The following is a 14,556-nucleotide window of genomic DNA, read 5'->3' as shown; positions in this document are numbered from 1 at the left end:
CCAGAGACAAATGAACTAGACTAAGTTCATTTCTTAGGGTTGCCAAACCTCCAGGATTGTCCTGGAGTCTCCAGGAATTAAAGATTATGTCATGTGATGAAACCTCCAGGAATACATCCAACCAAAACTGGCAACCCTACTTCTGCTGTTTTCCAGCTTGTCAATAAAGTGTCCTTAACAAGTATGTTTCAATACTAAGAACTCTTATAACTCTTGCAGTGTCAGTAGCTTTCTAAGTAAAGAATTAACAAAAAAAAATCAATAGTGAGGAAATTTAAAATGACTCATAATGAAAGTCTAAAGGAGGAACTGCACTGGTTTATTTATCTTTTGTGTATCTATCACCCTTGCAATACATAGGGAGAAATGTTTTTACTAGCTAATAATCTACTTGATACACATACACGTCAATAAATAAGTAGGTTTATGGAAAGCTTGTGTGGCCAGAAATCGAACATGAACCAAACTTGTGGGATGTTTCTTTCCAATAATCAGAACAAGTCTATGTTCTCCCTATGGCATCATAACTTGAAAACTGCAACCCTTCAACTTAATGTTTAAACCTAAAAAAAAACAAAAAAACAAGGGACATAAGATTATCATAATCCAATATATTTATTTACAAAGCTACAGAGAACACACATTGGACTGGGTACAGGAAGTAGAATGAATGCCAAAATTTGGCTTTTCTCCTTTTAATACAAGAACAGCTAAAACTTGTTGGTTGACTTACTTTTCTACCATTTAAAAATATTCCTTTGACTTTCAGTATTTATAGCTCTCAACTCCATTCAATAGAGTCATATTTACTGATTCTAAAGCCAGACGAAACCATTGGATCATCTAGTCTGCTCTCCTGTATAGAATAGGTAAAAGAACTCACCCAAAATAATTCCTAGAGCAGATCTTTTGGAGAAATTATCAAATCCCAGTTTAAAAATAATTGGACATGAAGTTTTGTTTTGGTTTTATGTACCTCAACATGAATCTTAATGGTACTGATCTAGTTCTTACACTTGTTTGGGGACTTCATCATTAGCTCCCACCAAATTATGTACAGTTTAAATGCTCTCTCCTTTCTCAAAGCATTTCCCCATAATCTCTAAACTATGTTTAGTATTGCTAAAGCAAATGACCACCAGTTTAACATAACTAATCTATCTAATGAAAGATAGACTCAAGAAATGATAGGCCAAAATTAAGAAAATAAGCTGAGTTAATTTCAGAGATAGTGTTCCCTGAAGCTAACATAATTTGTCCAAAAGATGCTTAATTTCACCCACATTTCATTTGGCAACTTCCAATAGCACCTCCACCAAATATTACATTAGGAACTTGTTAAAAGATCACATTTAAAGACAGGGATGACGGAGACTACAATCAGGCACCTGATGTCTCTGACACCAGTTTTTCACCATAGTAACTTCACTGACTTTAATATTGTTAACTTCCAATTTATACTGATGATATCAGAATATCGGGGGCCTGATTTTCAGAGGTGCTGACCACTGCCTCTCCTAGTGACTTCAGTTGGCCTTGTGGGTTCACAGCTCCTCTCAAAGTCAAAACACATTCACTTAAGCCTTTGTTTACGTGTTTTGCTGCTTTGAGGTTTCAATTAAGACTGCAGCTGACAGTCAGTTGAAGTACTATCTTGTAAACTTTCTGCCAGAAATTGTTAGAATCAACAACTAATATTTGAAATAAATTATTGCTCAAATCTCGTGATGTTCAATAATTAACTAACGAAGGCTGCACTGAAAAAAGAAAACAATTCCAACTGATACGATCCAGTGTTTCAGAACCCACTTTCAGTCTTTGTTTCTGAACCTTGCTCTCTCAGTGATGCTCACATAGAAGTGAGCAGCTCTGCATCTTTTTACACCACCATTATTAATCTGCACTTCCATGTTTACCGCAGGATACCATCTCGGCAAAGAGTCTTGTAAAGTGACACTGGCATAATTTATGATAACAGTCTGAGACAAGCATAACATTTTCAAGCCAAGAACTGTCAAATATACTAGTTTCCAAAACACCCACAAAAATAGCTCTGTCTGCTTCAGATATTTGTTGAGGTTGATTTTTATTTTAAAGGAACACCAACTTAAAATCTAAGCAATTTAAAAACACAGTTATTATTGGCAAACATTTCTGTTAAGGCAACACCCAAAGGCCCCATCTGGATTGGGAACCCCGTGGTGCTGGGGCTTGCAGAGACACAAGGAAGAGCCAATAGGAGATGCTGAGTGCTCCGTGGTTTTGTAAACCAGGCATGCTTTTAAGCCCCTAAATGTGGATTGAAAAGCCTGGCTTTTAAGCCCCCATTCTTAAAAACCTTTCCCGTTAGCTGTATCCAAAAGTAGACAGGAAGTTAGGAGAAGGGAAGACGTCAAGGTCACAACAGCAAGAAAGGAAAATTATTTTGGTGACAACATCCTCTGTGGTGATGAAAGATGGAAAAGACGGAGGCCAGGGAAGAATAAACATCAGAAATAACTAAACTAATGTCTTGGCAGCTGGGGGAGTGAGCATAGTGTGAATGTTATGGAAAGACCCTGCCATATTCTTTGCATGGGGGCAAATAAAGGCTTCCTGCACTGTCTGCACTCATCCCTGTGCAGTACAGCAGCAGAGGGTAAGCTGAAGCCTGTTATTTGTAATGAGCTTTTCAACTCCTTCCATTTTTACGGCTCAACAATTGCTTTTTCCTCAATTCACGTTGCTCTCTCCTCTGCCTATGATGCAATCCAGGGCAAAGTCATGGAACAACTGACAAATTTCTATCACTGTGGGTTTCACCTTTTGGTTAATAGGTTTTATTGCAAACTTCTTTAGACCTCAAAACTGAACGAAAATGGACTGATTCCTTAGCACTTGCGATGCACCGTATCTGCAAATGATTTGATATATTTAAGGCTTAATTACAAGACATTAAAAAGAAGGCAGAAATTTCCACCATACGTTTTAAAAATGCAGAATTTGGTTTATGTCACAGAAAGACTTGTAAACTTGAAAAAATGAATATATATGCATTACCCGCCTAAAACAATCAATTCTCTTCAGGATTCCATTAAAAGAATTACATCACAACTGGAAAGATATATAGAATTGAGCCAAAGATTGGATCATATTGGTGGGAAAAAAAATTACCTTTATATCTGACAATATGCAGTTTAACTAATTATTTATAACATTAGTATTAGTGTGGAAGGAAAAAGTAACAGATGGAAGAGTGTTGGGGCTCCATATACCATTGAGTTGGCAAAAACCTGTGTGTTGTATTTGTAATGTGTTCAATATCTCCTACAACTGGCTGTCTTTCCATGACTCCTGCACTTAATTCAACTCCAGGCAAAATTTTGATCTCGGGTAAAGCCAATGTAACAAGGATCAGAATTAGATCCACCAATAACCCCCACCACATTTATTTTCTATGTCTATTCAATTTTTCCCATGAAAGCAGCTTTTCCTCTTCCCACAATATTTTGAATTTAGTTTCAGAAAATAATGATTATACTCGGCACACTACGATTTTATGCTATATTTAAAAAAGGCTAAATTGTGGCTTTGCCACAAGCCCCATCAAATGGCTGCATTATGGCTGCACTGAGCCAGGAGCAGGAAGGAACCACATTGTCACTCAGCCCAGCACCTGATTTCCAGTTTTGCCCCTTGTTCTGGTGTAAAGGGACCTTAATGAGCACCAGGCCCAATATGCTTAGTTTCCAGTAAAAACTATACTTCATGTAGCACTCCAAGACCATTAGCAGGCTCTGGAGAGAGTCTCCTCCATCCTTATGAGTAGAGAGAATGGTTACACCAGCGTGGTCTGTATAAATAAATAAAGGGGCAGGGGAGGAGGGAAGTAGGGGTGTGGAACAGGAAATCCAATAAACCTCCAAAAAAACAACCTCCCCCCTCAAAACTGCATCGTACTAACAGCATGAGCTGAACTATGTCACACACATTTAAAGCAGTGGACATTCTGGAGGGTGTTAGTAAGGGACAACACAGTTTGCAAGGTCTGGGCCTGATCCAGAAACTTGCTAAGCACCTGCAACTCCCACTAAATTCAATGCAAGTTACAAGTGTTCAGCACCTCTCAGGATCAGGCCCTCTGTTACTGCTTCTGACCTGCTGTGTGCTGCAGAGCCTTCTAGCTGATATTAAAGAAAGATTATCATCCTTAGGGGAAAAATAACAAGGAAAGAATGTTTCCAATTATACAACAATAACTGGCATAGAACATCAGCAGCAAGCGCTGAAACTGTACATCTATCTGAATTCAGCAAACTCCGTCAGTTCTTGGCAGCAGTACCAGGATGGTCAAAGATTGCATCCAAAATTATCATTTTATTAGTTTCTGAACTGCACCAAGAAGAGGAAAGCTCTTCCCAAAGTATCTGCTTCAAGAGAGGGCAACAGGAGTATATTTCTCTCACTTGGCACATTGTACTAGTGTCATTTCATTGATTAGGAGATGGCTGAAGCTACTGTGATGCTATCTGGAATATAAGTGATCATTAATAATATTACTGATATCAAAATTGAAAAATTGCAATGAATCTTACAAAATATGCTATGTCAGGTACCATTGATAAGGTTATAATTTGCTAAATATAATAATATTGTTTATGTGTATGTATCAGTTTTGTACTATAAGTTCTAAATATGTTTGGTATATTTGTATTTCAAACTTGGGCTGTGTTTCTGGGTGACACCCCCAGACAGCATGGCAGCAACACTGAGCCTGCTTACTGGCCCATCAAGGGAACTCAAATGTACAATGAATCCAGAGAAAGAACCCAGGGGCTGCACCTTATGAGTCACCAGATCAGGTAAGAACATGCCTATGGACCAGGGAGTCTGAGGCTTTTCCATGCCATGTGCTGTGTGGCTGTGTTTGAGACAAAGAATACACAAGCCTCTTGGCAGAAAGTATAAAATGCAGCTGCACCGTCTCCATCTGGTCTTCATTCCTACTTTCAATCTCTGGACCAACTCATCTACAACTGAAGCTGTGAAACAAAGGACTGAGACCCATCCAGGTACTGGATGTACTCCAGAGGAACTGTACAAGCCTGCAAACTCCACAATTCTGATAGATATAGAATTTAAAGTCATTTGTATGTATCTGATTGCTTTGACCATTTAACATATCTCTTCTCATTTGTTTCTTTCCTTTTATAATAAATCTTTAGTTTTAGTTACCAAAGGATTGGCTAGCAGCGTGATACTTTGAGTAAGATCCAAACTTATACTTGTTTGGTAATATGGCTGACTCTTTGGGGATCAGGAGAACATTTCTGGTAAAGGAAAGAGAGTTTTAATAGCTTATCTCTTTACTGGATCTGGTTGCTAATTGGGAGCCAGAGACTGACATGCAGTAAAGGGAGCTGTGTAAATACTTGTTTTTAAAGCTACTTAATGACCAGTGTGGGGGATCAGAAGCACTGTTTGTGACTGGTTGGTGAATCTAACATTAGTGTTACCTACCTGTTTGAGAGAATCTGACCTTGGCATTTTCAGGTGGGCTACCCTAGGCATGGATAGATCATGGCTAAATGTGTGGGACTAGTGAGTAAGACAAGCCCATGAAACTATGAAGGGGGGGAGGGAGTAGTAAAAAGTAGAGGCTGGAGATGTACAGTCTTCAAACTGGATTCCATCTCCCAAAAGAAAGAAGATGTGGCCAACACCCCTTGTCTTACAGCCTTTCTTTGCTGAGTAACATCTGACATATCTTAGGCAAACAAGTGTTGCAATTACATTGGCAACAAAGGGGAAAAGGAGGCTGGGGAAAAGTGGTGGTGATAGAAGAGATAACTGGAATATGCTGGAATGCCTCCTCCTCCTGCACCATTGGCAAACTAAACAATTGTGTATGTGGTGGTAGGGTGGGGGTGGGGGGAAGGAAGCTATAATATTGTGAAAGCAGCAATGGAACAAAAAACTAAGCTTGATAAAGAGAGCTCCTGAAAAAGTGAAAATATGACATTTGCCACTTTCATCCTTAGTCGATACAGATATCTCAAGACATGCAAAATCCTTAGTTTATACAGATATATAAGGCACTCAAAATGTGATGAGGCACTGGGCAGGCAAAGCACATTAGCACTTTTCTAACAAAAGCCATGCTTAACCTAACATGATTTCTAAATTAAGTACAGGCAGACTAAGAACTAAAAGACATCCTCATATCCAAGTGGGAAAAAGCCACGTGGGCTGATAGGTTTGGCAAATGGAGAGGAATACCAAGACATAATGGCAGACAGTGGACAGAACACTTTGTTCTGCGGAATGTGCCAATTTGCTAGCTCATGCAATTATTTGCTCCTATGCTAAAATAAACGTTTAAGTAATTATGATTTTAGTTATTTAACTAACTTAGTAACTTTACTACCAAGAAGTTTGTATTGGGGTAGGTCCCACCGCTGACATCTAGCCAGTGCCTTAACTTGCCAACAGTCAAATTTATTGCTGTTCCACTTTACTACAACTCCTTTCATTGCACTCTTTGGAACATTAATACAACTAAAATTTCATGAACATTTGGTGAAATAATGGCACACCTGGCATTATGGTAACATTATGAAATTGTAGGAAGCTTACTGTGGGAAACTTCACATTGAAAGTCATTTTGGTCAAATGTATTCTTTTCTTTGCAAATATGAAGCAAAGATGTAAAATACAATGGACTTCTAGTGTTCTTCTGGAAACACTTTAAAAAAATGTACAGAGGATTGTTGAAATACATCCTGGTTGTCTAGTAATTTGCAGTAAATCAACAATCTGCCCTACAATATAATTTCCTATAATCCAAAGCAATAAAGCATACCAGAGATCTATAGTAGTATTTCCACAATATTTCTTTCTACTATCTTTTGTACCTTTTATCTAGAATTTTGCTTCTATCCTGCATCTTTTGTATGGTGACACAGAATCTGATCGTATGTTACACTAGCATAACTAAGATCAATATCTGAGATCAATATCTGGCCAATATCAGTATCTCAAGTCTCCGCACAATACTGATTCTTCATATACTACATTTTTCCTTTGTACAAAGATGTACATATGCTCTTCCTCACAAGTTCCTCCTGACAATTCACTTTGTTCAGTTAACTTTCCACTAACAAGACTCTCTTGTCTACAATATAAAACTATAACACAACCAAACTAATTCCTTCCCACACTCCTGTAACTATAAAATGCATGTCAAGCATAAGCAAACCAAATCACATGAGTTTATTGCATCTCCTGCCTCACCACCTTCTGGCTAACTTAGGACCTAACCACACATCCTTTACTCATTAAACTAGCTCCAGTAACAAGCTCAATAAAAGATTGATCCCACAGAGTCCTTAGAACTTGATCCTGCAATCATTATCAGATACAGTGCTACATTTGGTATTAAGCACTATGTCCATTACTATTTCCACAATCAGGACCTTATTTCGTAAGTTCTTCAGAAGAGGGACTTTGGGTCAGTCTGATCTCAGTTATGTCAGCATGAATGCAATTCCACTGACTTCAAGGATGTTACTTTAACCAGATTTATAATAGCATAACAGATCGAAAATGGGTTCTTTGGCTTCCATATGTCCGTGAAGGTCCATACACACCAATGATGCTATAAAATAGTGTCCAGAGCTGTGTTTGGGAAGGACTTTAAATCACCTGGCATTCCCATATGAGACAGTTTGGATACTAACTATACAGTCATACACATGGCCTGTCTCCCCATGCATATACCTCTTGCTATCAATTCCTTTGCTTAACTTCCAGATTTGAATCAATTTTCAAATGGCAAAAATCCAGCTATAGCAATTTTCAAATTCCTTTGTGAGGTGTTTCTTATAATCATTTCTGCTACAAACCTGAGACTCTACTCTGTGGATATTTTTTAGAAGTTAAAACCTGAAGTTCAAAAACAGATTGTGTAAGAACTTAAAACCAGTGAAATTTGGCCAGTATGAGGATAATTTCATGAACCACAGGATTCAGATACTCTACATTGAATTAATTAACAGCTATAGACTAGAAATGGAACAAATCTAATGGGTTACAATTGTTATACAATACATATCACATATGAAATCTCCTCTAGACATATAATTTGAAACATTCTTTGTTAGATAGCTAGCAACAAACTTACATTTGTGTTACAGCTAACAAAGCCACTGAAGTGTCCACATTCTTATACCCTACTAAGGTCCCATGGGAGTGGAGGGTCTGAGTCTGAGTCAAGCGAGGACGCTGGGTTCAAGCCCTATTGATTTGCAGTGTAGATGCAGCCCTGTGTTCTGGAAGTCCACCAAAAGTATCCCACAATCCTATGGGCTGACTTTCTGTGTCCTCTGGACACTGAAGTCTGGTGGACACTCAAATTTTCCCATTCTACACCACAAACAAAGGGCTAAAGTGGCCACATTTTGAGAGGGTGCTAGGAAGTCTGGGATATGGGTGGTTGGATTCTGACCTGCATAATGCAGTGTAGATACTGGAACCCAAGGTTCAACAATTCCAAATCTGGGGTTACAAGTGAGTGTACATGTTCAAGCCCTAGGTTAACATATCCAGGGATTGCTAACTCGAGTTCTACTAACCCTGGGTTTACCTTGCAGTGTTGACACATCCTGATCCCACAAACCTTTTGTCAAAGCAAAACTTTTTGATGCTACTAGATAGGCACAAGTTTTTTGAGATGCAGTTTTGTGGCTTGGAAGTGAAACTGCTGATCCTTGATCACAGAGTTGGGCCTTCTGGGTCAGTGAAACCTCACAAATTATGAGTTCTATAATGCTGGGAGTTTAAATCAATGTATAAGTTATGTTTTGAATTTCACCTTTGCTGTTCAAATGAGCCAAAACCAAAGCTAAACTAAACAGGTGCAAGACAATGCAAAAAGAAGCAAACAAAAAAAGTTCAGTGAAACCCATGCTAATTTAAACTGGCAAGTCTAGCAGAGTTTTATTAATAATTATGAGCAATAACAGAGAACAAACCATCAATTTACATGTCTCTTACTGAGATTAGATGATCACATGAAACTATCAGAGATACTTGGCCAGATAGATCAAAGGATTTCTTTGCATGTGAAGGATGATGAAAATCAGCAGAAGTTTAGGAAAATTTTAGGTAGCTACCATTTTGATATAGGTGGATATGACTTTTTTTTTTTTTTGGAGGGGTGTTTTTAAATAAGACTGGTTCAAATATTAATTTAAGTAAAAATTCTCAGACATCTTGAGCAGGAGTTGTTGGTTTTTCTAAAGGCTTGTCTAGTTGTAGAGTTATTCCCAAACAGCTATTCCTGATTTACTTCATGGGTGGATGCTCTTATTCCGGGATAAGAGTATCCACACATGGAGTTAATCAGGAATAGTTAATCTGCTTTAAATTTGCATCCTACCCTTTGTGTGTAAACAATTCCTTACTTCAACACTATGGCGAATGTTGAATGTTCAATCAAAACTGAACATAATTATAGTGATATGAACAGTAAGGGGAATTTGGGAAGGTAGGACAGGATTAATGCTTTTTTTGTCTTTGATGGCACAAATAGGAGAACTTCAGGGTAGCCCACAAGGCTGCTCTGGCATAAGAGCAATGAAACATCTGTCAGTCTTCACCTAACGCTTCCTGTGAATTGCAATCTAGTACAGGATGTTCAAGATTTCCAGAGGGTTGGTTTTATTTAATCAAACAGACAGCACCTTTTTGGCTCTCCAGAGGGTTGGGATTTTCTAAATCAAACAGACAGCACCTTTTTGGCTTTTACATAGTTGCTTTATAGCATTCTTTGAATATTTTTTTCATAGAAAATAAGACTATCCAGAGATAATAGTAAAGATTAAGGCTATACCTTCACTAGAAACACTGCAGCCGAGCTGCTGTAGCGTATCAGTGCAGACAATCACTACTACTACTACTACCCACTACTACCAAAAGGTGGTAGCTAGGTCAATGGAAGAATGCTTCCATCGACCTTGTGCTGTGTATACCATGGGTTAGGTCACCTTAATTACATTGTTCAGGGGGTGTAGATTTCTCATACGCCTGAGTGACATAGCTGGGTCAACCTAACTTTTTAGTGTAGACCTAGCCTAAAAAACCCCAGGAATTTGAAGGAAAAAAGCTTCAGGACCGCTGCAGCAAGTTTTCCTCCTCCTTCCTCTGAAGTGCTTCATGCAAGGGAAAAAGGAACCTGGGCTAGATGTATCATTGGTCTGATTCAGTGTGGCTGTTTCTAGTACAATAATTTAACAGTGATTAAAATTTTGACATTAACCAAACTTGAGGAACAGCAAACACACAGGGGGAGAGATTTCTTTGGCATTCTTCAGTCTTGAGAGACCATGGGTACGTGTCCCTGAATGGTAGAAAAGTTTACTCAGTTGGTATTATGGCAGCTGCAGCTGAAGAGACCCACTTGAGAGAGAAAATCTCTGCTGCATTTGTCACATTTAAAGATGGTGTTTCGACTCTTTGAGCTCTGCCTTCTGCGAGCTCTTTTCTCCTCTTCTAAGCTGGACTGTTTCCTCTTGTAACTTTGGAGACCTTTATTGAGCTCTAATTTCCAAAGGCTGCCATCCTGAGAGTGATCTTCCCAGTTATCCTCAGATAATCCACTTTTCATGGTACAAACGTTCCAGCACCCTATCTTTAAAGATATTTTCATTTTCTTACTTAATTTGCCTGGTGTGTTGATTTCAGTCCATTTGACAAATTATAAAATTCTGAGCACCCATTGAAGCAGGCAGATGTGACAGGACAACAACTTACTGTCTGGGGGCTGCCCAGTTTTATGGCGGGCGGTAGCTGTCCAGGGAGATACAAAGATCTCTCGCACCATCAGAGACAGCCCCTGCCACTCAACTCTACACCAGTTGAGTAAGGGCTTGAAACCGGTGACACTGCCTCTGGTGTTGTGGCAACGCTCAAGGCGATGCTGGAGTACCTCTCCAGGGAGCAAACCTGGGCAAATTTTATGGAGGTCCTGAGTTGCCCATGCATCTTGACCTTCCTCTTGTCATCACTGGTAAAGTCCAAAGGAGAGGAAGAACCAATGCATCTGGTACCTGATCCATGGCAGGAGTTGCTGGAGAGACACTAAAATGTTAGTACATTACTGCCTTAGGGGCTCCACTCCAGATTTTCTGTCTGAGTTTACTTTCATAGCCTTACATTTTCCTGAATTTACCCACAAGGCTGTGGGGCTTTTCTGTCAGGGGTTGCTTCCTTAGCCTTTCGCCCTCACAGGCGAACCACAAGGCAGTGAGGTTGATGAGCCGCAGGTAGTACCATCTTCCCTCATAACGGTAGCAGGCATAGCCTGACCTGACCTGACGGGGAGAGAAGTGAACTACAAAAAAGTTTAGAGCAGCAGGGACTGCAGCGGGAGCTGGGATGGAATTTGCTACAAATAAATCTGTAAATTCCACACCTGCAGGGAAAGAAATAAACAGTGCAGATAAAACATAGGGGATGTGAAGAAGCAGGAACAACTGTCACATTAAAGAAATTATATTTGTCTCTTCTTTCCTGAGTACTCTTACTATTACTTTTTCATGTAACCAGATACTATAATTGCCTCAGGCAGGGTGTGGGAATGGGAGGTGATTCACTCTGCATCTTATCTGCAATGGTCCAGAGTACAAAAGTATGGGAACTATTAAAACAATCTTTAAAAAATTATTAGGTCCAGATAGGCAACTGATCATTAGCTGCCATCAGTGGAAAAATGAGGTGAGTACAAGAATATTGAAAATATGAATATACTCCAAACATTATTTTTGTACCACCACATTAGTTTCATTTCCTTGTAATACATGCTTCATTATAAAAGGTATTTTGGCTTTTTATCTTAGTAATTACACTAGCAGCATTAGAAGGCAAGCATACATTTCATAGAGCAGCACAAGTGTTTGGCACAAGCTGCTTCCACACATGGAGCCATGTTAGGGTACTACAGGAAGATCAATAGACCTTAATTTGTCTTTTTAAATGAAAAATTGATTTTTGTTGATAATGAACCATTTTTCTCACTTTGCAGGAGATGCCTCTGTATGAATCACTGTTAAATTTCAAAATGTTAAACTTTTTTCTTCTTAGTGAAAGAACATTGTTCCTTAGTATATGGGAAGAAACAATCAACAAACAAAAAATGGACAGAAATTGCAAGAATAATTGCTCAATTTTTTTACTTTTTGGGACCATGCTCAAACCTGTGGAAGCAGATTTAAATTTGTCCGAATGCTTAGACATACCTACAATGTTGCACAAAAAGCCTTTTCATGCAGCATGAGTGGTACTTCAGATATAATATTATAAGGAAATCTGTCTTCATGACCACACAGTTAGTCTCCAGTAGAGAAGTTTTCTACATACTTCCTGCCACTGCTATTACCAGTTAAGCAATAATTCTGCAGTGGCAAAGTGAGGACTAAATTCCAATAGATACATGAAGTCTGATTTTCTACTGCTTATGAAAAGTGTCAGGTTGAGATCCTGAATGTAGGCCATACTTACCAGATGGAGGACTCTATCCTGGGAAGCTGTGACTCTGAAAAAGATTTGGCAGTGGGGGTGGATAATCAACTGAACATGAGCTCCCAGTGTTACACTGTGGCCAAAAGAGTTAATGCGATCCTTGGATGCGTAAACAGAGGAATCTCAAGGAGTAGAGAAGTTATTTTATCTATATTTTTGGCACCTGTGCGACCGCTGTTGAAATAGTGTGTCCAGTTCCAGTGTCCACAATTCAAGAAGGATGTTGATGAATTGGAGAGGATTCAGAGAAGAGCCAGGAGAATGATTAAAGGATTAGAAAACAGGCCTCCTTGTAATGATCAACTAAATAGATTGAGCTCGAGTCTAACAAAGAGAAGGTTATGGGGTGCCTTGATTACAGTCTATAAGTGTCTACATTGTGAATGAATATTTGATAATGGGCTCTTCAAGCTAACAGAAAAAGGTATAACATGATCCAATGGCTGGAAGTTGAAGCTAGACAACTTCAGACTGGAAATAAGTTGTAAATTTTTGACAGTGAGGATAATTAACCATTGGAACAATTTTGGTCATGGTGGATTCTTCATCACTGGCAATTTTAAAATCAAGATTGGGTATTTTTCTAAAAGATCTGCTCTAGGAATTATTTTTGGGAAGTTCTGTGGCTTGACCAGAGGATGACAATGGTCCCTTCTAACCCTGGAATCTCTGGACAGTGAAGTTCTCTCTCTACAAAGCAGATACAACATACTAACAATTCTAACTCCCCTTATGCAGTTCTGCTGCTAAACCTCATCTTTGATTTGGATAGAATACAGTTAGGAGCAAAAGAAGAGCTCATTTTTCATGTCATTCACATCTTGACTTCTCTGAGACTAATAATGAGGGTGCGTACGGCTGACAATTATGTAAAACTAAGTTAAATTTTTCAGCCAAAACTTTTTTCATCAAAAAGTGCAGATTTGGTGACCATGAAATGTTTTGAGAATTCATGTCAATCTCATCTAAGTGTCCATGTAGGAAAAAAAGCAAAAAATGTAACAAAAAAAGTTTTGTTTTGACATTTTCAGAACAAACGTTTTGTATTCAAAAGAACTTTTACTTTCAAAATTTTCTTCAATTTTATTAAAAATTAAAAACTGTTAAAAATTTCTCAAAGTCTAAATAAAATATTTAGTTTTGGTCAAACAAAATGTTTCATTCAATCCCAAATAAATTTTTTTTTAAACTTTTTTTGTGCCAAAATTTTTGGAAAAAAAAATTCATTTCAGGTCTACCCAAAATAACTTTTCATTTTGATTTTTCAGAACTGCCAGCTGAACCAAAAAGTCAGTTATCTGCACAGTTATACAATTATGGTGGTGTTTTTGTGTGATGTGGAAACTCTTCTTAGAACTGACCTGCATTTTACATAATGAAGAGCTATCAAATGTTTCTTTCAGTCATTATCAAGGTGCTGATTCTGCAACCAGTCAGATTTGAGGCATGGAATTATTGCAGGATTTGGCCTCTAAACTAGATTTGAATTGTTGTCCTAGTGGTGAAATTCTCTTATGTAAAATTACCAGTCCCCTTTACAGTAATAAACTATTTACAGATTCCCGGTGATCAGTATTCTGATTTAGTGGGAAACATTTAAAGTTTTTATCGTGGGGAAGTTGTAATTGAATATTATAAAATTACAGCCAAAATTAAATAGACTAATATCTGACTAATAAATTTCAGGGAATCACTAGAAATTTTACAAGAAGATACCTCAGTAACTCATCTCCCAAAGGTAATAGTGGAAAATCCACTGGGAATATGAGTTGTAACATATAAAAGAAAACACTAAGAACTGAAATGTAAGTATTGAAACAAGTAGGGAGGATGTTCAGGGGTGTGTAGGTGTGTTCAAATAAAATTAATGTTACAGTAATAAAGAAGACAATGAATGAATTAGGTATTAGAATCTAGGCCAGCACCAGAAAATCTGAATGGAATTTAAAACAAATCTTCCTTATTATCTGTATCAGTGTAACTCATGTCACAGAACTG

The 14,556-nt window shown here is 38.2% G+C and overlaps 1 protein-coding gene across 1 annotated transcript in view; it reads right to left on the bottom strand.

Moving 5' to 3' along the window:
- Positions 1-340: 340 nt before the first annotated feature.
- Positions 341-14,556, bottom strand: part of HDAC11 (histone deacetylase 11) — a 106,637-nt gene continuing 92,421 nt past the window's right edge. Inside the window, exon 11 of the mRNA XM_067543802.1 lies at positions 341-563. Coding sequence (XP_067399903.1) covers positions 558-563 — 6 coding nt within the window. The 3' untranslated portion in view covers positions 341-557. The remainder of the gene's footprint in view (positions 564-14,556) is intronic.

The sequence above is a fragment of the Emydura macquarii genome, unplaced genomic scaffold, assembly GCF_026122565.2.
Source record: "Emydura macquarii macquarii isolate MOO-44397 ecotype Brisbane River unplaced genomic scaffold, CSIRO-AGI_Emac_v2 contig_968, whole genome shotgun sequence".
In the NCBI taxonomy this organism is placed as follows: domain Eukaryota; kingdom Metazoa; phylum Chordata; order Testudines; family Chelidae; genus Emydura; species Emydura macquarii.
Note: the sequence above shows the minus strand (reverse complement) of the source record. Positions and strands in the feature narration are given on the sequence as shown.